General features: G+C 29.5%; 2 protein-coding genes across 2 annotated transcripts in view; both read left to right on the top strand.

Moving 5' to 3' along the window:
- The window catches only part of LOC107166701 (uncharacterized), an 82,170-nt gene extending 69,650 nt beyond the window's left edge, over window positions 1–12,520 (top strand). Inside the window, exons 5-11 of the mRNA XM_015515470.2 lie at window positions 4,325–4,542; window positions 5,122–5,258; window positions 5,398–5,552; window positions 6,372–6,450; window positions 7,246–7,408; window positions 8,207–8,372; window positions 9,627–12,520. Coding sequence (XP_015370956.1) covers window positions 4,325–4,542; window positions 5,122–5,258; window positions 5,398–5,552; window positions 6,372–6,450; window positions 7,246–7,408; window positions 8,207–8,372; window positions 9,627–9,862 — 1,154 coding nt within the window. The 3' untranslated portion in view covers window positions 9,863–12,520. The remainder of the gene's footprint in view (window positions 1–4,324; window positions 4,543–5,121; window positions 5,259–5,397; window positions 5,553–6,371; window positions 6,451–7,245; window positions 7,409–8,206; window positions 8,373–9,626) is intronic.
- A 5,254-nt stretch (window positions 12,521–17,774) lies between these two features.
- On the top strand, window positions 17,775–23,304 carry LOC107166698 (cAMP-dependent protein kinase catalytic subunit beta-like). The gene is made up of 4 exons (XM_015515468.1): window positions 17,775–18,044; window positions 21,148–21,425; window positions 21,978–22,370; window positions 23,136–23,304. The coding sequence occupies exons 1-4, from the start codon at window positions 17,775–17,777 to the stop codon at window positions 23,302–23,304; spliced, it is 1,110 nt and encodes a 369-aa protein (XP_015370954.1).
- The last annotated feature ends 310 nt before the right edge of the window (window positions 23,305–23,614 follow it).

The following is a 23,614-nucleotide window of genomic DNA, read 5'->3' as shown; positions in this document are numbered from 1 at the left end:
CCAATTGCACCTCAGCGAGCGTGATTTCCGCGTGAATGAAACTTTACGACCTTTCCGAGTTGGCATGTCGTGTTGTATATCTTGTCACCAGCAACGATGACGATTAATTCACGAAATAACTGCATAGATTCAATGGAAACTTCCTATAAAATGTATCTCGAGTTTATAATCATAGCCAATGACTGAAACGTAAATTGTAAATTACATATAGTTATAATATTGTTTGTTAGGATTTTTTATAAGTTATAAATATTGCGTCACTGCCTGAGCTCGACTGGCTTGACACGAGCTAACTAGTATATGTCATCTAATCGTATTCATAAATGTGTTATCAAATTGATATGACCCTCATCGCGTATATCATACACGATTTGTTTGGAATCTAAATCTACGTGGCTTAACAAATGATTATATAATATTATAAATCTTTGTGAGCAGCATCGAATTTAGATTGAATCGGTGCGACCACCAGGATTAAAAAAAAGTAATTGTAAAATTAAATTATGTAATATACTAATTAAGTAACTATTGTGTATAATAGTAATATACATAATCAAAAATGACATCATAGTTGTTTTTCATATATTAATAAATTCGAGTAATATAATTAATTAATTTGTATAAATATTGACCCCTTTGTTTTTATCAAATTATCAGCCATATTGATAATAACTCATAAGGCGCCAATAATTCATATTTTAAAAATCTTATTTAATATAGCGTATTTATATAAATTTTTTAAATATTTTGTTAAGCATTAACAAAAATTACTATGAAACCTTACATTATTGAATTCTTTCATAAATTAAAAAATATCAAATACCGCTCGATAAAGTCGTATTATAGACTATAATAATTTAGTGACGGGGCAAACTGAGTCGAAAATACGCACGACAATCAATGAAATCATTTCAATGAAAGACTCGAGCAAATAGTCCGCAACGCCCGAGGACGGCCACGTGTTGTCAAACATATTAAGCACCAACGTTTGTTTTTTTTGTCTTCTCACTTTTCTTTATTATTGTCGATCGTAGGTCGGCAGAAACGACTTAAATTATTTGAATTGCCCAATCAACGCTATACAATCACCATCCTATATAGAATATTTATAGTTGCACCGCCGCGACATTGCGAATAAAAGCAGACGTGTCCCGAAACAAGCGCACAAAACTTTACGACGCGCTCGCGACGAAATTCATTGTGAACGACATTAAATTAAAGTTACGTTTTGCACACACGTATCTGTAGGTTTTAATAGGTAACTCAATCGGTTTTTGGAATGAGTTTCGTCATTTTATGCGTCAATTTTAAAACAATGAACATTTTCGTTCGTTATATGAAAAAAAATTCGTGCTAGTCGAAGAAAAGTGCAGATGGGAGGTTAAAATAGCTCAGAGGTGATTTTTTTTATTTATTTAAAAGATTACAGGCTTCCACTGCTAAGGTTATTAGCCAACATTTTCTTTTTTTTAAATAAAAAGCAGATTTGATATTCAAATATGTATACAATTGAGAAGAAAAGAAAAAATATAAAAAACAAATTTACATATTTACAGTTAAATTATTAATTGTATTTGCAAGGTAGATTGGCTAAGTCAGAATTTGTTGATGAGGTTGCATATAATTATGAACTTGATGACGTTTAGGGTTTGTGCTTCGTCGTAGATTTCTTTGATATTGTGCGGGAAGTTGAGAAACGTTAGAGGTGAATTATAATAGCATTAAGAAAACAACATATATACCCAAGTATATAACAATAATGTATAATTCTACAGTGTCTTACCCAAGAATTGGTTTCGGGGGAGGGGGAGGGGAGCTTAAACATTTATGCATAGCTCTATAGGAGAATAGGAAATAATTAAAAAACATACATATACTATATATATATTAATTATATTAATTAATTAATGTTAATTATATATGTATATACACATACTATTTAATGTATTATGCATTCAATATATTAATATAAATCATCACAATTTTAAATTTAAGCTCTCTCTTCGACATTATCACTATGAAATGAACCCATTACCCATTACTAAAAAAAATATCTCACCTGAAATGTCGAGGGGGCTTAAGCCCAAAAGCCCACCCCCTGGAAACGACACTGTAATGTTACGTTACAATGGTGTATAACTCATTCTACATGTTGTAGAACAGCGATGTGGCCCACACATGGTACATTGAGCGGAATTTGGCAGCAGTTCTCAAAAGTTGAAACAATAAATTATAATCATTTTATTATTCCTAATCCTGATAAAGGTCCAAAATTCAAAGATTATAAATATTTTCTATTTCGTACCTTTATATACCCTATTGCGCTTAAATGGATATTATTAATACAATCTTCATAAAGGCCAAATAAAATTCATCACTTGATGTAAGTTCTAAAATACATGAAATATTATGTAATATTCTTGCATATTATATAAGTTATAACGAATAACGCTATAAGCACATAATATAATATGGTCTATAATCGTATAAGAGTATGAAATAAATATTTTCAATTCTGTGGAAAACTTGTTCTATAAATAGGGTTTATTGAATACGATAATGCGAGAAAAAATTAATTAAAAATGTTATCTTCCTAAACTGAATCTGATCCGTTAAAAATTAATATATTGTATTGTTCAGAGAACCGTATTAAGTTTATAAGTTACATCGAATAACCGTACTGAATATTTGAAAATAAACACAACTTGGTTAAATACAACTTTAGTTGTACGTCGTATTTCCGTCTTATTACTCTGCGGACGACGTAATAATATAAAAATAATAATATATTAATGTATTACAACTATGAACGACCGGAGCAAAAAAATGGACTTTTCGGTTACGAATTTTAAACGGTAAAAGTAATCATAACGCACCGAGCAGATTCGTTATTGCTTTAAACGTTCAATTTCATGGAAATAATTTACACATAATAACACAAGTCCCAAAATCATTATAAGTTCACGAAAAAAAAAAAACGTACAGTAAAATCAAAACTAAAAACCAAATCACTCTATAACGATGTACTACAATGGATACCTGGTCTTCTCGTAAAACCGTAATACATGGAACAAAATCAAATATTTTATATAATGATATTGCAATTTGTGTTTTGTTGTACTCCTGCAGTGCCGGTAATATTTCTAAACAAGTGATTGAAATACTGTTGTTTAACATTTCAATCAGGCTGATGTGCATCAGACTATAATATAAATTGATAATAATAATGACAAATTAAATTGTTAATCAAACCGTAATCGTTAGCCTTTGTACTGGTCACAAGTTGTCCACATGGCCGTTTATTATTAGGCATTGAGGTAGTGATATATTAAACATTTGCGAACAGACATATTATTTTGGCTGTCGTTTCAAAATCCCTTTACAAAGGACACGTTTTATTTCCGGAAGAGTGCATCATTTTACTCAATTCGGCTGCAATTAAAATAAAACTGCACATTCCATACACTGAAAACTATTCCGGTTGATAACGTTTAATTTCCCGTATAACATTGTTGGGGCCAACTGGAGAACACCAAAATTAATTTTAAAATGTTGCGTTGAAATGGTTGTGGTCATCGTAAGATATTTATATACATTTTCAATGTCTAGCGTTCGCCATAGATCCATATACTTTTAGTTATTATTTGCTTATTTAAAAAAAAAAAATCTGCTTAACTTAAAATGTCTGTTGTATGTATCATTATACATACTTATCTAAAAAAATAGTATGTTCTTCTAAAATCTCATAGGTCCATAAGTGTCCATTACCGTAGTAGAGACTAAAAATTAATTGCATTTTTATTTTTTTGGTTTTGGTTAACTCAGTACAGCCACAAAAGTGAAAATTAAGTAAGACGAATGTTTAACGAATTGGTTAATTGTTATTTAATTGAAAGTTGTATTTATCACTAAATCATGTGTGACATAGATGGTAATAATTTATTTATTTTAACCAAATCATGTAATATGGTAAATATTGTTCATTTTTACATTAACTTTAAACTTGAAGAGTTAAATATTATTACAAACATAATAGCTGATAAATAATTATAAATAAATTCAACGTTAAGCCAAAACTATATAATATTTTCCTTGGGCAGAATCACACACAACAATATCTTTATCGTATAAAGTAAACTATTTGGATTTTAGTTCTTAAATTTCGTTAGTAAAAATATGTGCTAATTATACCTACTGGAATCATTATTTCATCTCTTTACCTCAATTATTACACTAACCCCAATCATGATAAAAAAAACACATAATAGGGTATATTATTATTATTTTTGTTTACGTCTTTTTTTCTTTTCAATGTTTCTCGCAGACATCGAAGCCGAGTGCCAAGACGATTACATGAAAATCCGCATCGGTTTCAACGGCTCATTTGGCGGTCTGCTGTACTCGTCAGGATATTCATATGACCCGGATTGCGTTTACATCAACGGCACTGGTCGGGATTACTATGAGTTTTACATACAGCTAAACCGTTGTGGTACCTTGGGAAAGAACTCCAGACAAGAGGACGCCAGGAAGAACCCAGCGGTAAGCTTCAGTTCTGACTATAATATCAGCCACATATCATGCAATATATGTTTTTTATTCATAACTATATATTTTATACAATTTACAATTGCAAATATTCCAATAATTTCGCTCGTTATTAACTAACAATGTGTTAATTGTAAATTATAATATTAATGGAATAACAGTTGGCCTTCCTTTAAGGATAACAATATTATGATCGACTAGTCGGTATGGTATAGGTTGGTGATGACTTGCTAGTGTGTGATCAATAAACATTTTTTTTGAGAATGAGTGGGACGGATTTGAAAAATGAGAACAAATAATTTACTGTACATAAATTACTATTAATTGGTGTACGTGTGTGGTGCGTCTCAATATTTTGGGCATTATTTTTATGCCACAATAATACAAGATATATAGCCTGATAAAACTAGGTATTGTTGGCTTATGGCTTAGGCTATTGTTGGTCTGATTCTAATTTTTGGCAATTTATTGGCATACGTAATGTTATCTACGCCGTGTCACAATATCATAATAATATTGAAATATATATCTTTGGCGTTATTTTGAACAGACGAGTTTTGTTTTTGTTTCCAGAAAAATCTCATGTGGAACACCGTAACCGTACAGTACAACCCGATGATCGAAGAGGAATGGGACGAACACTTCAAGGTGACCTGCGAATACGGCTACGACTTTTGGAAGACTGTGACATTTCCGTTTTTAGACGTTGAGTACGTGTAGACGATATCTGTCGAATATTAAATTAATTGATACCGGCAAAAAAATTATCATCAAATAATTATAACGATGACAATTTTTTTTTCACATCGATAAATTGTGTCAACGTTTTCTGGTTTTCCGTTTTCGCAGGGTGGCCACCGGCAATCCAGTTGTCTTTACGCTGTCACCGCCCGAGTGTTACATGGAAATACGGTACGGATACGGCACCACAGGAAACAGAGTGGGTGGACCCGTGCGAGTGGGAGACCCGCTGACTTTGATCATCTACATGAGAAGCAAATACGGTAATGGCCGTTAATTGCTAATAATAATAATAATAATAATAATATTATGAAAATGCCTACTGTGGCGATCACTCGTTCTTGATCAAAGAGTCGTTTTCATTAGAATTCACTGCACCGTTGACCGACTACGATGGATATAAAACGAATGTAGTGTAAACGGGGGGTTGCTCGTAAATTGGTATTTTATTGATTGGGCGAGTCAAATTTTAGTAATCGATATACACTTCGATAATTTTACTGTATTTTATACCAATTACACAAAAGTAATATTACCTATGTTAGAAAACTTGAAAATTAGAAAAATTGGTTAAGTAAAAAGTCATCGAAAAATAATTCACACTTCGACGGTAAATTAATAATAATCGTAGTACACAAATAAACAACACTGTTGACAGTGTTGTGTCTTTTTTAAAGGTTGTCTATATAATATATTAATATGTTTGCGATAGTTATAAATGATAATAATAATAATATCGTTATTGTTTTTATCGTAACATGGAGTTACGAATGGCCGAGTCGTGCACTGGAATTGCATACACCTGTGCACTCTTCAGACATCGTTTTAAATCCTTCGGTTTAATGTCGACGCAAACCATTCCTGAAACATGTTGCATAAAAAAAAAAATTTCAAAAATATAAATTGCTATATCCGCCGCAGAAAGGTATAAAGCGCGCGAACAGGTGTTTTCTTCCATTGTAGCCTAACTATCGGCACTCAAACGCCGTACAATTGTATCGTTAAATATGATTAATATCGAACAAATTATTATTATTGTTTTACAACGATAATGTTAACGGTTTTTCCGGATGTGATTGCAGATGGTTTCGATATTGTGGTGAACGATTGTTACGCACACAACGGAGCGCAGAAGAAGATTCAACTTATCGATCAATACGGGTGAGCGAATAATAAATATTACAATGATCAACATTAACTATTACAACATCAATGCGACGATAGTAATAATAATAATAATAAGTTAGTCGTGTTAAAACCACGAATACCGCGTTGTTAATGGCGTCGGTCTGTCGTCAAAAGTCTCCGGTCGGGGACCTTACCTATACCTCCGGGTATTTGATTTATCTGTTTGTGTACATACCATATTGTGGATGATAAGAGTAATCAATGAATAAACAGTAAATATTTAAGAGGACGTCATACCTCTGAATTTTAAGTGTATAGACGCTGAACTTACTAAAATCAGAGACTTATAGTATCTGTTCATCGAAATAGTATAAGACAAAAGGTAGTTACAGCTGTTTAGAAAATAATATGTAAAATTAATACATGATTTATTTTACATTAACAATTGGATATCATGGAATTTATCCAAAATATTGTTTTCTTTTGATTTCAGTGATAAAAAAAAAAAAAGTAATAAAATACTGATCAGTGTCATTATCATTTAATTTAATAATCTATATTATGATTTTGAAATATTTTGCTAATAGAAATGATTATATAAGTGACTGGGTATCAGTAAAAATTGTTTGCTATTGAAATTTGCGTTCGAATAGTTGTTTAAAATACATATTATTTAAAAATTTGTCTTAAGCTGTCGTTTAAATCGCCTATTTTAAGCCCCTCATAAACGACAGTGTTTTTTTTGTCTAAAACGGTTGTGTGGAAAAGTGGCAAGCACCACGTTTTTGAACTATGACTTAACTCGGACATTTTGTCTATTTTTTGCAGGTGTCCCGTCGACGACAAGCTTATCAGTAGATTTAGAGGATCGTGGAGTGAAAGTCAAGTGTTTGAGACTCAAGTGTTCGCCTATATGAAAACGTTCAGGTTCACCGGGTCACCGGCACTTTACATTGAATGTGATGTCAGGATGTGTCACGGCAGATGTCCGGTAAGTCACCATTTAAACGAATTTGACCATAAGGCGTGTCGTTTGACCGAACAGTAATAAATGCGAGCGGAAACGTATCATCAGTGACTACACTATACACTATACGACTATACAACAATATTTATATAATTCATAAATTGCTAAAAACGATTTCGGTTTTTAACCATAACTTTTTAACTCATTACTAATTACATGGTTTTAAATGATTATAACATAGGGCTCAATATTATGTTTAGTGACAAAAATATAAAATTATGTAGTTAGAAATAGGCATAAAATACTTTATATGTGATATATATATATCTACGAATTAAAATGTAGATTACATTTTTTGAACTGAGTTTAATTATTATTTTACTTAGTGAATTCAATTTGTTATTTTTTAACTTAATGATACTTAACACGAGCTCAATAATTTGACCACCTTTGCTTTGGCTTTGATAGAACTCTGTTAAATAAATAAATAAATTACGTATGTTCGATGATAATGAACAAAAAAGATTAAAGTACTTAGTTTTAAGGCCGATTCATTCTCCAATTCATTCTTCATTTAATATTTGCAATTCGCATATATCAACGAAGTCGCGAAATGTTATTAAATATAATGATTCTCTATCCTAATGAAAAAAAAAAAATAGTCTTTTGAAAATATCGCTGTAGCTCGATTTTTGACTACCTATAACATTACATTATACTCTGTATGTAAAGTGTACTTCACTTACCACTTATTGTATTGACTGTCGCATCTAACTAAATCTGACCATCTTGTTTCGTTTGTTTTTTCTTCTCCACGCACAGAGTCAACCGTGTCACTGGAGGAATGCCAAGAGCGTATCGAAAAGATCCACCGACGTAGAGGTAGCAACTACACCCGCGGCCCTTTCGCAGAACATCAACTTGTTCCAGTCGTTGAGAGTGCTCCAGGAGGGTGAGAACGGTGAAGACGCAAGTGCACTTAGCAACAGTGAGTACACAATTAATTATTATTTTTGTTATAAATTAGTATACTCGTCGGCATAACCTAACCTGACCTCTCCTGCAGTCCCCGACGTATAATATTTTGTTCAATTCATTCGCCTTAACCACAAGAATATTATGTTTGACCATATATATATTAATACTCAGCCTCAGTGATAGTCCGTGATACCTGCAGTGCTTCAAATATTGTGACATTGATAAAATTGTGTTTACCACACGGATGATGGCCGTTAGTGATGTATTGAGGACTGCAGGTGGTAAAAGATCTCACTTCGTAGTTTTTCTCAAAAATCTAATATGATCACACCTTATATTTGGATCCAATTTGAATCCATGCCGATATAGTGATAACGACACAATTTCAGAACATTATAATTATTGTTTTTACGCCGCTTAAAAACTATAACATTATTATGCATTATTTTTCCAAGTTAACTTAACGTTTTTTACACGGACTTATGCGTTATGTATCGTTAAAATTAATTTGAAATTAACGATACTCAATATTTGAAACACAATAATGTGCGCGTTTCATAATTATATTGTTACGGACATTAATTTATTATATACATTTTCTGATGTAATTGTAAATACATACAAACTGCAGAACACCGCGTGTTGTTTGGGTCGAGTAGACATTTTTTAACATCATTATAATCACCGAACATATGATAAATTATAAATAATTAAATTCTCTCTGGTAAAGTGGTTTAGTATATATAGTTTACTTTTTCAATAATTATTAATGCGACGCGTTTAACTATTTTATTTTTTATGAGCAAATTATAAAAGGGGTCTACAATTGTAAAAGTTATCCATCTTTACCTACATTGTTAATGAGTCATCTATATATACGTCCAAGGCGAAAAATCTGACACGTGAGATGGATTGTTCAACAACAACGATGTTAATGTGGTCCAGCCATTCGTCTCGCGCCAACTTTAGAATATATAACTAAACGTCTTGTAGCGTGTAATGCCATCAATTCCGTGACCCAACCCTAAACCCCAACCCCCAACCCCAGTGGCGCCGAACTCAATTTTGATATTAGGAATTATAATTATATTTTATTTCTCCTTATACGAATTATTTTTGTACATCACAATCACAATATCCTACGACCACCCTAACCGCCTACAACCCGCTCGCCCACTTTCAAAGGAGCGACTGTCCAACCCCGTTTAACGCGTATGGTGATGGATGATAATAATATAATAATAATATATTGTACGATTTGCAGAGACCACCGGATACTACACGGACAACAGCCAGAATTCAGTGTGCGTGCGGTCCGGTTTACTGGCCGGTCTGCTAGCACTCGCCTCCACTGTGTTGTGCTTCTTGAGCTTGGCGCTGACCGTCATGTGTTACCGGTCCAAGCGGCTGGTCAAAGGATGCGCCGACGATCCTGCGCATCACGTGATCGCGGCCGCGCCGGCGAGATGTTTCCTCACGCACAAGGGCAGAATAAACTGACGGGAGTCGACGTAGGTCGTCCGACGCCGGGGAGGGGGGGTATGGCAATAGCAGCCTTTATTTTTTACAAAATATCGTCAGGTAAAATACACTTAAAATAATGTTATCATTTCATACATCGTGTATACAATACAAAACACTCCTATCACCACTCGCATCGAACATATAATAATAATAATAATTTCTACATATACATATATTTTTTTTTTTAAATCACAATCATTATTATTATTATTATTGTTGTTATTATTATTGCGTTGTTAATTTTGGTCGGGATATTAGACGGTTCAGAAATACTAGATTACCATATTTTTACGGTATTACAGTGCATACATTTTTGGATGGTCCGTGTGATCAGATCGCGTGCAGTCAGAACGATTCGTATTTATTTGATGTAAGAAAATGTTAAAAGTATTATGTTTCGCATACCTACGTGACGGTCAGATGACGTTTTTCCTGAGTCACTAATCCGTTCTACAGGGTCTCGTCATTTTCGTTCATCATCTCTATAAGATTATAATATATAAAATACGTTTACCTACCTCCAAGTGTCGAATCGTTATTTTTCTGCTGTTGTTCGACTGAATATCTCTCGTCCAGTCTGTGTAGTATGTGCTAATATCTGTCTGAAAAACGCGATGATTATGATGGACGACGACGACGACGACGACGACGACGATGATGATGATGATGATAATAATAATAATAATAATAATAATAATAATACAAATATTATACTGTCCCTCCGATCATGTCTCGTTGCAGGACAGATAATATTATACTTTAATTAAGGTTTAATGCACTATTCATACGAAATCAACGACATCTTTATGTAATTTTTTCAATTATTATTAATAATAAGAAGAGAATAAACTAAAATGGGCCATACTAAGTAAAAAAAAAAAGGTAATAAATAATATTTTATCAATTAATTCATATACTTACTATAAATTATTATACTATATAATATTATGGTAGTTGCTATTTTCCAATATTCTATGATAAGCATGCAACAAATGCGTTCATATTACGTAATTAATTCTCGAAAACATAATTATTATAATAATATAAAATCAATCTCCGGTTGGTGGCTTTTCTATATTTTAACACAGTATCAAATAATATATTAAATAATTCTTTCACGCCGTCGACGGAACGAAGGTTTTCCGTACTCAGAATAGACGTTCGCGATAATATTTTGATTATTATTAGCCGTTATTCAGTTTCTGCGACGAATGGCCAATTTGGTTAGATACCAACCGTGATAACAACGTTCATATGACGTCGTGACCTCCATATCATGTTATAACTCCTGGGTACGCGAAGACATATAGGTACGAAATGCGAAATAATTGCATCCGTGACGGACAGGTTTTATCGAGGTTTTCAGTACAGCGAGTGTATCGTACCTCGTAGTTCGCGGTTGAGAGGAATAAATCACATCGATATCTTCACTAGAAATATAACCTATTATAGGCATACTATACGACGCAGTCTGATCATGATATGTATTTTGCAATAGAAAAGGGCTGAATCACACGCGCATAACTGTTTTCGCCGCCAAACCGACAGGATAGAATAATATGCTCGTTTGCCCTCACACGACGAAATTATCAGTACGTTAGTTCTCTATCGACCTATTATATAGGCACAATTATTAATAATTTCGCTCTCGCTCGCCATTCCTACAACCCTTCATCGATTCGCTATGTTTCCTCTCACATAATGTGTCATTGTCGATCAATTTCGGTTGCACAGACAAGACGAAATCTGTTTTAATAGTACCTACCTGGATAAACATTATATTGTATAATAATATTGAACACAAAGTATCTAAAGTCGTATCTTATAGTATTATATATTTTAATATTGTAATGTTCTACTATAATACCTTAAAACTGTTATATTAATAATCCGTTACGTCGTCATTACATTAATGTTATTGTCATTCGTTTCAATAGCTGATGAATAACTTAAAAATGATCAAGAATTTTTCTTTTCACTTTTCGCTTGTAAATATTCAGATAATTTTATTATTATTGTATTAGAAACGTCTTCTTAAGTAAGTTAGAAGTGTATTTTAATATATTATAGTAGAGTTATACATACATATTATATATCTTTTTTATTCAGTGTTTGTGCGTGCGTAAACACGTTATGTTAGAACAACCTCTATCTAACGAGCAACTAATTGATGCGAGCGACTAGAACGTGTAAAGATTATGAGTGCCCGGAAAGGCGTTATTATAATAATTAATTTTCCAAAATCATTTTCCAAGGCAGAAAAATTATTTTTTGCGTAGTTATGAAGGGTAAATTAAATTTTGGTATCGAGTAGTGTGGAAATATTATGTCTGTAAGAAAATATTATGTTGTGCTCTTTATATAGGGGTTGTACTAACAGACCTATTAGTTTTTAAGCTCTGTACAGGGCATTTAGTGTTTTTGCTATAAAAACAAAATGCATTTTTTTATATTATAATTCCATAATATATTTAATTTTAATATTTATTATCATTATTTTATCATTACATTGATAATCATATAGTATATATATATATATTTATTTGATAAAATATATAATATATAAATATTTTTAGTAACCTAATATTATTATATTATGATACATTTATTTTAAATATAATTTTAGTATTGAAACTGTGCATTTTTCATTTATTTGGTTACTATCATTTACGTATTACATGAAATGCTAATTCACATAATACTATTTTTTTTTTTATTAAACAACTATCCGCGGCGTCTATGGCCATTGGATGTAACAGTACATTATATATTAGTATATTTACATATTACATTAATATTTAAAAAGATATACAAAGTGATTTAGTATTTAAAACAAGACAAAGTAGTAATAATTAGGAGTTAAGTGAATAGTATTATTTACAATTTACAGTTTGTTTATAAGATTCGTTTGTCTGAGAAATAGTATGATCTTGTGTATATTGTTGGGGTCCGGGTTGAGTGCTTCAGCAAGGTGGTTGGATATTTGATATAACATAATACTATTACCTTCTGGATATTAAAATATTAAAATATTATATTATATTATATTATAAATATTATATTATATTATATTATAAATATTATATTAAAATATTCACACCATTAGAATAAGACTATTGTGACTAAAAATTGGTAGTGTTTAGAAAAGGCGATTTAAAGATTGAGCTTAAAATACTTTAAAGAGATTTTCGCCTATGTATTCCTATGTAAATAGCTAAAAACTTAAATACTCGCAGACATACCTACATATTATTTTACAATTAAATATACACATATTATTAAATCTTACTCTCTTAGACCAATAAGCCATTTATATATAATATATATATATACACATATTGGATTATAAAATTGTTTAAGTGAATATAACGCTGTTATATTTTTAGATGTGGTTGTACAATATTGCTATCATAATATACTAAAATATAGCAGTATTTAATTTCATTTTATAGCTGCAATATCATAATATTATCATAAATTATAAAATGTAATATCGCCACATTTTTAACAATTGTTGTTTTGCTCTCAACATATCACACAATAATTAGATTTATTTATTTAGTGCAAGAATTCCGCAAATTTAAATAAGGCAATTATTTTGATTTATTGGATGAATTAAAATAATTATACTGTATACTATAGGGGTAGTCAACAGGTCGATTGCCAGATGAATTAAAGCCGATTGCGACACCATTCCGCATTTTCTCGAATTTTTGAATTTTTTTCAGAAAACAAAATATTTTTTTGTAAATTCGTGTATCTATGTATATCCCACAAATATAATACTTAGATAGAAAAAGGCAATAAATAACTATGAAAAATGAGTCTATACACTGATATCAAGTAACTTAGGTACATTGTACGCGTGCCACGTTATCTGATGGACATCGCATTTATCGAATTTGTATAAATTGATAAATTGAACCAGTCCGCAATGACAGTAACAATAGATATCATAAACATATGCATTATATACCTAGTATAAATTCATTTTATCTTATTCTAAGACTACTTTGAAAATTAGCTAAAAATGAAACAATTTAATACTGATTTAGTGTTATTGAATGTGATATAACTAAAAATTGATGAAATTTGAGTTTTGGAAGTCTTGTTCTAAGGTAAAACAAATTTTAAGATATAAAATAGATAATATGTTTTTACGTTTTTAATTTCAACAAGGTTTTATAATATAGTGGGCGCCGCTCACTGGATTCAATGATGGGGTCATTTTGAACTTAAGAAGGGAAAATCCGACCAACTCTAGGTGGATTTTTGGGCGTATATCGATTCCGCCGGCTATCGACTCCGCTGGCTACTGTTTAAAATATCTACATATCGATTCCGCCGGCTACTGTCTATCCCGCCCTTGTAATTTGTAAATGTATTTTTAAAATTACAGTCCTACATAATATACTTTATAATATATAAATTATATACAAAATGATAATAATTGTATACTAATTAAAACTAAAATGTATAGTCTAATTTGTATAAAATAATAAAAATAAAACGAGTCAATATAGGTATTTTATTTTATTCCGTACGTATTGCTATAAATCGTATATTACCTATATATTACCGATTCTGACTGAAATCTTATCTTTAGATATGATATATCTTAATATCTATAATATCTATATTTATATATTTTATATTGTTAAAAATATGTGGACTTACGAATCTTTCCGTATTACTTCTCTGCTAGTTACTATTTTACTAATCAGTATCGATCTAGTTAACGAAATTGCTCCATCACGTTTTATTTTAATATTTTATCATTTATTCACACATTTTAATTTTTAATTATACAATTATTACTATTATCATTTTATACATTTTAATATTTTATAATATATTCACATACACGAATTAATTAGAATATACATTTTATTTTTTATTTTTGAATTATACAATTATTATTATTTTTTTTTATTATGTACTATATAAAATACATATACAAGGGGGGGAGGATAAACAGTGTCCGGCGGAATCAATATGTAAATAATATAAACAGTAGCCGGCGGAATCGATACAAACCTTTTTTCTAAACAGGTAGTTTCGGTGGAATCAATAATTCCCCAGATTTTTTATCAATACCTAATCAATTAGTTACCTACTATATATTATTATATTATTATTATTATTTTTTTTTAAATTAACAAAACTGTTTCTATTAAATACACATATTTTTACTGTCAAAAAATGTTAGTTTTTTTTTGGCATATAAGGTTGCTAAATTTTAACTTGAATTTGAGCCAATATGACAACTTGAAGGATAGAAAAGTAGCTCCCATCCCATCCATTGAATCTTGAATTGTTGTGGACATATTATTAGGATGCAAATTATAAACATTAGTTACAAATATGTTGGGGAATATTGTCACTGGTTTGGAGTCCATTCAACAACCAGTGGTTGTCCTGCCTAACCAGGGGGGACTTTGCGGACATTGTTTGATTTGATATAATAATCCTTCTTTATCATTGGGCAAACGTGTATATCAAACTCTATTCTTGCAGATTCTACGATAACAATGTACAATGTCATATATTTCATGTCTGTGGTGTACGCATGTCGAACGAGAACAAACGATTATGAGAGCCTTTGTCGGTATAATATTATGCGTAATATTCTATAATTTACACCACAAATTTATGTTATACATCGCGACCGTGATGACGTATGATAAATTCCACTGGGAAAATGTGTGCATTCGACTAAATGGACGAATAACGATAGAATAAATATTAATAAACAGGCGTAGAGTTCAAAGTAAATATCATAATAAATAGGTATCATAGTCGAACATATTTTGTTTTTCATAAAGGTATAACATGTTTAAAGAATAAAATTGAATTGATAACTGAAACAGAATAAATTATAGTCATAATATCATTGATCAGATTTGATTTTAGAAAATATATTTTACCATTTAAAAATATATTTTTAAATAACATTAAAAATAATACATTCGTCATCGTCAGAAATAATGTATTAGAAAATAAACATTTTGCTTAGTACTTCAATTTTATAAACACATGCAATGTATTTTACTAGGATTAATTAATTGTTACATTGATAATTTTCAGCTTAAGTGAAATTGTATACAAATGTATAAGCAGTTTAAACCAAATTTTACGTAGGTATCAAAATAAATTAAATTTAGAACTAAAAATAGTTACTATTTGTCGTTTTTTTTATTGTGTCTGTGCCCTCAACATTTAATATTAATAAATACCAAATTTCTGTCAATTATATTGTCATTTAGTTAATAACGTAAATGTAGAGTCAATTACAAAAATAACAAAATCATAAATGTTTACCGACCTTACGCATAAAACAGGACGACGAGCTTAAATTGTTTGATAAATAATAATTAGTGCATATTATAATAAACACATACGCTAGTGATATGCGAAGACAAAATTTGAGAACCTCAAGATATTTAGGTCAAATGAGTAACAAGAAGATATTATTTTTGATGAACACTGTTCTACATTATTTTTACCAGACAGTTTTGGTGAACATAAAATTAAAATATGTATATTTACTATATTTTTGGAAATTTTTAGAGGTAGTACCCGTCATCATTTGCCAGTACTGAAGGTGAATATTTTTATTGTTAATGATAATGTATTAACGTATTCATTAAAATCAAACGAGTGTCAAACTGAAACTTTTTTTATTTTAAAGCTATTGCAAGTGTAAACTCGTGGATGTTAATGGAAAAGGCATAATATGAAATATTGAAGCGCACTAAATATAGTTACATGTTTCGTTTAGACGAATTATATATAACTAAGACATAAATATGATTTATAACTTGTAAATACTTCGGATTTCAAAAGATTTATTTTTCAGTCATAAACACTTATATACATATATATATAGAAAACAAGTGATCAGCGTATGAATAAATCATGATGCATATCAAATTTTTAAATTAATGTTGGTTTATAATTAATAGTATATAAAAATATACAGAAATTTATACTCTAAGCTTGAATAAATTATATTAAAACTGATTTTAACATGATTTTCAAATATTGTTTAGAAATATATTTTTAATTGTTATCAAACTGAATTAAATTACGCGAGAATTCAATTTCAAAAATCTGCTTTATAAGCAACACAGAATCTGCACTGAAAATTTCCAAATACAAATGTACATAATTTGTAGAACTGATATAGACGCTGGTAACGAATGAACTTAAAATCAGTACTGTACAATCGAAAAGTGTTTTAGAAAAATATACGTGAAGTATAATTCTGAACTTTCAAAATTATTATTTATTTTTATTTTTTTTTGTGACAATACGGCGTTATGAATACGCTATTTAGCTACACCACTGCCATGTACCGTAGTTCATTCTTCTTGGTAACACGTACGTATTGTTCATTAATATAGACAAATCTTATAAATATTTGACATCAAATTTGGTATTTTACAGGTTTGATAGTTCATTAAACATTTATTAGAAATAAACCGCTGAGTACTGGTTCTAACCATAACCAGAATAAGAACTGATTTTTTTTAGTACTCACTTATGAAAGTCATTAGTAGTCATTAATATTTTTTATCCGCTGTTTGCTACACTTTTTTAGAACTTGAGAAGTATGAGCCAATTCCGCAATCAAAAGTTTGATATAGATATTGACTCGCTTGCGGACTCCTAACAAAATAAGTAGACACAGTGCAAAGTTTAAATCATATCATTAATTACTTCTGATCTAATTGCTATTATATTTTGTTTGTTATAAAAACGCGATCAGAATTAAACCTAGGCAACTGTAAACACTCTTATTTAAATGAATAGATACGGGTGTTAAAAACAATACAAATCAAACATGACCAACGGCGTTTGAAAAACAAATTTTTTTAATTATATCATGTCCAAAAGCGATATAAAAAAAACTGTAAGTGTTCCATACACCAGCATTACTGCACACAATAATAACTGTATATTAGAAGATATAGATAAAATTCAAGAATATTTAGAATGTTCAAAGATCAATTTCGAAGATCGTTTAAAACGAAAACCAATGAACGAGTCTTCGATTAATGACTTCACATTTCATAAAACTATTGGCATGGGTGCTTTTGGACGTGTTATGTTAGTCAATCACAAATTGAATCCTGGACAATTTTTAGCTATGAAAGTAAGAATTGAGAAGGCATTTATAATGTTTCAAAGTTTAATTAGTTACTAACAATACAACTCATAATAATATGGTTGTTGAGTTCCAGCTTTCGCAACAGGTAATCAATTATATTTTAATGTAAATTATTTATTTATTTTTTTTTTTTTTGTACAAAAAATTAATATAAAATCTAGCCTAATCAATTAATTTTAGTTTCAGTCATAGTAATTATTTATTTATTTATAAAATTTCGGTGATGTATCACAACTCATCCGTTGATAATAATCGTTTTGTTATTGGCATTTATAATTTTTATATCATGTCAGTATGTCACCCAGTGTGCCAGTGCGAGCGTGCATCGTTGTCAAAATGAAAAAGGTTTAGTTTTCGTTTCCATTAAAACTATTTTGGTTTTTATTAGAGCTCTACACTAACCGGAATTTAACAGTAGGAGGCGGTTTTGGCCGATTTCAAAGGATTTTGTTTATAAAATGTTTTCATAGACAATTTTTATAATGTATAATTTATTTTTTGAGCGTAGAAATTTACGCGTGACAATCACTTTTTGGAGTTATGAAAATATTACGATTAACGTAGTTTTTTATAAAAAGCATTTCATCTAGATAGTTCCTTTTGGGGGGTGTGGATCAAAAGCTGTCCAGTAATTTGTCTAATATAAAAAATCGTATAGTGTATTTGATGTTACTAAAAAAAATAACCGGAGATTAAATTTTTTTTTTATGTTTATATTAATATTTTTCGTAAATAAAACAATTTTTAAAATATTTAGATTGTATTTTTTTAGTTTTTATAAATAGTTAACCATGTGATCAAAAAATTCTAAAATATATGTATATAAACACAATTTTCTTATATAGGTACATTTTAAATTCTAATTTGAATATAACTATAATTGAAACAAAGAATAACAATTTTAGTTATTTTGCTGTAATTTAAAAATATTATTTGGCTTACTTGAAACTTTGTAAGTATACTATTATATTGGTATACTCATACAGTGACATTTTTAAAAGCAATACTTTCGTAAAAACTAATCACACCTACTTGGTTACTCCTAGTAAAATAAATTACATTAATATCGCAATAAAATCATAACACAAACTTAGTAATATAGGCTGATAATTTCACAAAAAATAGTTTTTTTTTTAGATATTGATTTAATATCATTGAATTTAATGTACAACATATTATGATATTACAATCAATCAATCTAATTACCTGATATTTTTAATGATAACAATTTTTATCAATACTCATATTTTATTTTTTTTTTATTTGTATATTGGTATAGCATTATTAGAAAATTCTGAAAAATTACTATTGATCTTTTTCATAATTCGATTTTCCTATTACCTATATTAGTTTTATATATATTTGTTTGTACTCTTTTGCTTAAGAAATTTAAATTTTAAATTGAAATGATGACGATTTTTTAATTGAATAATTCATTGAAAATAAATATGTGTGAAATAATAATAATTATAATCATAATCGTTCGTTGTTGGTTTTATCTTGACGTTTGTAATTCTAAAAAAAATGTCTTATATTTTTCACATACAGGTAAAAATGATATAAAATTTAAGTCTTCTACAAAGGAACAAAAAGATATATCATGTCTAAAAACATCGGTCAAAATTAATTCTCAACCATTTATTTTCTTTATAGTCAGAACTTGTGCTCAAGTGTTGAATTTTTATTTTCCATGTTTAGGTAAATTAAATTCGACATTCAATTATTTTTTGAAAAGGCCATACTGAAAGTACAACTTTAAGAATAATAATTTCGAAATCAACTGTTATATACTATGGATTGAAATGTAGATTGTTTTTGGTTATATGGTATATTATAATAGCTGTTTAAGTGTCATAATTTCTTTATAAATTCAATTTTTTATCGTTTAATGAACATAAACCATAGACACTTATAAAACAAAATTCACTCATGAATTTATTGTCAATAATTGCGTAAAAATGACTACCTTTACATACTAATAACTGTTGAAAATAAAAATCCAAAAACAAAAAACAAATTTCTTTAGTTTTGGTGATTTTTTTTGTTTTGATGAAAATGATTTTACGACCGTCATATATTCACTCCATTCTGACGTTGTTACCAATTTTCCAAATTTTTACGTAAGTATATTATTCTTCTTTAAACTTAGAATCAATTCCTCAAGGAAAAATCCAATCTGTGAAGAATCATCGTCTAATCGATTTGACACGTAAGTGGATGATCATTTCCCATTCTTTACAAACAAATCTACGAATTTTGGGTTCCACGATCGAAATAATTAATGACACAACTGACAACTTAGAGTTCAAAAAAACATTGGTAAAACCTCAAGTGAACTCATATAAGTCGATACTTAAATGTTAGATTTATTCCATCGTGGGCCATATACGCAATTCAAACGTATAAACTACCTGCAAATTGTATTAACGTGACGCATAGGTGAAATCCATTGAAATATCGGTGGGGGGGGGGGGGGTAGAGATGGGGACAAATTAACAAAAAAAAAAAAATATCTAGGCCAAACAACATTATTAAAGAAGTCAAAATAATTTTTTGATGGGAATGCCGTTAAAGTTTTAGAGGACCAATCCCGCAAACCCCTACCCCCGTTTTCACCTATACAATTACGATCTTATTGGGTCATTAGTTATTACTAGAAATACTTCTTCACAACTCTTACAAACGATATCGTTACGTTGTGAATATATATAAAAAAAACTAGTTTAATTTGGTTGTCTCCAATTACAATAACATTACGAAGGAAACAATCAACCTAATATAATTTTGACTCATAGTCTAGTTTAGACTCAGTGACCTTTTCTTCAGTCGTAATCGTTGATGTATAATAAGTTTTTGTTTAAAGCTTATAGGTAAAAAAAGAATTTATGTGTTGTTACCCACTTACCAAAAATGTATTCTTAAATTTCTTTTGGACCATTTTCTTCACTTGATGGTTATTAGTTCATCACATTTGATATTGATCATATTTTTTTTAGTCATAATACCATTAATGAAGATATTATGTGATATCCGATAATATGTATCAATGACAAAGAATCAATTATGTATTATTTAAATGTATTCATAGATTATGAAGAAAGAGCAAATCCTAAAGCGAAATTATTTACAACACGTAGCTAATGAGAAACAACTATTATCAAATTTACGACATCCGTTCATTATACAAATGGAGTATTGTGCAAAGGACGTATGCAACTTATATTTCGTGATGCCGTTCATAGTAGGGGGAGATTTATTTGGTTTAATGAGTGAACGAGGTGTACTTGACGAATTGCATGCTATGTTTTACGCAGGTCAAATGGTCCTTGCACTAGAATATTTACATTCGCTGGATATAATCTATAGGTGATGAATAATATTTTTTTAAATAGAATAAGCTCGATGACAGAAATTATAATATCGTATGGCTGAAGTATGGATATGGGTTTATTTTTTTTTAAGGGATTTTGACCATATTGTAATATATATAGCCGTACCTACCTATATTAAAGATATATTAATTTGAAATATTTCATAAAAACCTTATCTAAATATTAAATCCATCACCATGACAACGCGAGTTAGGTACTGAAAAACTGATAACGAGTACTTAACACATAATATATCTGTTACATTTTAAAAATCAAAGCTATTACAATTTCTATAAAATGTTATCAATTAAAATATCTAATAGACCAAATTGTTTAAGCTCAAAATTTAGTTGCGAAAAAAATAATTTAGAACACTTTTCTTAAAATAACGATTTTTATATGGACTTCAAATTTATTCAATAGATACTTTTCTTAAAATCGTAAACAGTTCCATGTACTATACGTATGTTTATACATTTGGTTTAGAGTTCTCTTATTGATAAATATAAAATATTAATAATATATTATGTCATTATTATTATTATAGAGATCTGAAACCGGAAAATGTGTTAATTGATGGTGATGGTTTTATAAAATTAACAGATCTCGGATTGAGCAAGCGTATAACTTCCAATCGAACAACCACCCTTTGTGGTACACCGTACTATTTAGCACCAGAAATCATAGCAATTAAACCGTATGGAAAACCAGTGGACTGGTGGGCATTAGGCATAATCATATTTGAAATGATTGCTGGGTCAGTGCCATTCAATGCTGACAACGAAAAGAAACTATTCTATAAAATCTTGAGCGGCAGTTTTAGAATGCCAATCAATTTTTCTCCGAACCTTTCACATCTTATAAAAAACTTACTACGAGTTGACCTCACAAAGAGATATGGAAACTTAACAAAAGGAATTACTGACATTAAATACCACAGGTAAGATATTTCATTATTCGGAGGCAGATAAACAACGTAATTTGTATATTGTAAATAAGTACATGACTTTACAAATTCTTACAAATTTTCAGGTGATAAGTTCCTAAGTGAATTCATATTTATAGATAACTACGATTTTACAATTTTAAACGTAATATAATTATTAATAATTTTGAACTCTCTACAATATTTAAGCTAGTTGGAATTCGTTATTATTCAAAAAGGTTTAGACAGACATTTCATTAGTATTAATTACCGATCGATGAAATTAATTACAGTACTTTGATTGTGTAGCATTTTATCAGTGTAGTAATAACCACTTCCTCCAAATGTAAAAATGTAACATCAACAAATTAATAGTGATTGTCGCCTATGATTTAAGAAATTCATATTTAGTTTATAAAAAATCAAATAAAAATTAACCTTAATTCCTGATGTCAAGTTTTAATTATCATAAGATATATGTCAAATTTGTAGGTAAGCTAACTTCAGTTAGCTAGGTTTCGTAGTAAATATAGTTTTTCTCGTTAAAATATTGTACTTATGAAATAAACCTAAATAAAATCATGTTATGCTGTAAACAAATATTGTGATTTTAAGAGCAATGGTAATTAAATGTAAACATGTTATCCTAAGATATCTATAAAAAATAGAAAATGCATTTTGTGTAAAAACGGTCACAAGTTATATATTTATTATACATGTTATGATTAATTTTTTTAAAGTTATATTTGATAAATATTTTTACTCAAATATTTTTTTCAGATGGTTTATCAAAATAGATTGGATAAAGCTCTATAATAAGAATATGGTACCTCCACACATACCAAAATTTACTAGTCCATCAGACACACATAACTTCGAAGCCTTTGTCGAAGAGGACGCTAATCTTATGTGCAGTGGTGTTGATCAAGATCATTTTGCCGATTTTTAACTGAACACAATAAATAATGAATAACAAGTATATTACACAAAAATACAACTTGTAATGACTTTAAAGTTTAAATTGTCATTCAATATGGTAATCCATTCTTCATCCATTCTTAATCCAATCACACTAATTAAAGTATACGAGTTTGTAAAATCATATAATGGATAATATAATAAATTTATTACAACAAACTAGGGTATACTTGGTTAGGTCGTCGGATGTTCGTATTTTCCTCTTCGTGAAATCTAAAAAAAAAAATAAATAAATTTGTAAAATTCAATAAAATTTATAAAATATTTTTATGCATATATAA

This window comes from Diuraphis noxia, unplaced genomic scaffold (assembly GCF_037042655.1).
Source record: "Diuraphis noxia isolate RWA-SAM2 unplaced genomic scaffold, SU_Dnox_SAM2 contig0001, whole genome shotgun sequence".
Taxonomy (NCBI): Eukaryota; Metazoa; Arthropoda; class Insecta; order Hemiptera; family Aphididae; genus Diuraphis; species Diuraphis noxia.
The sequence above is the reverse complement of the archived record's forward strand: the minus strand, read 5'-3'. Positions and strand labels throughout refer to the sequence as shown.

What these genes read in the sequence shown, in the direction of transcription:
- LOC107166698 (XM_015515468.1), top strand. Translation starts at nt 17,775, where the DNA reads ATGTCCAAAAGCGATATAAAAAAAACTGTAAGTGTTCCATACACCAGC. An exon ending in GACAATTTTTAGCTATGAAA is followed by an intron (nt 18,045 to 21,147) that starts GTAAGAATTGAG and finishes ATGTATTCATAG; the next exon opens with ATTATGAAGAAAGAGCAAAT. An exon ending in TCGCTGGATATAATCTATAG is followed by an intron (nt 21,426 to 21,977) that starts GTGATGAATAAT and finishes TTATTATTATAG; the next exon opens with AGATCTGAAACCGGAAAATG.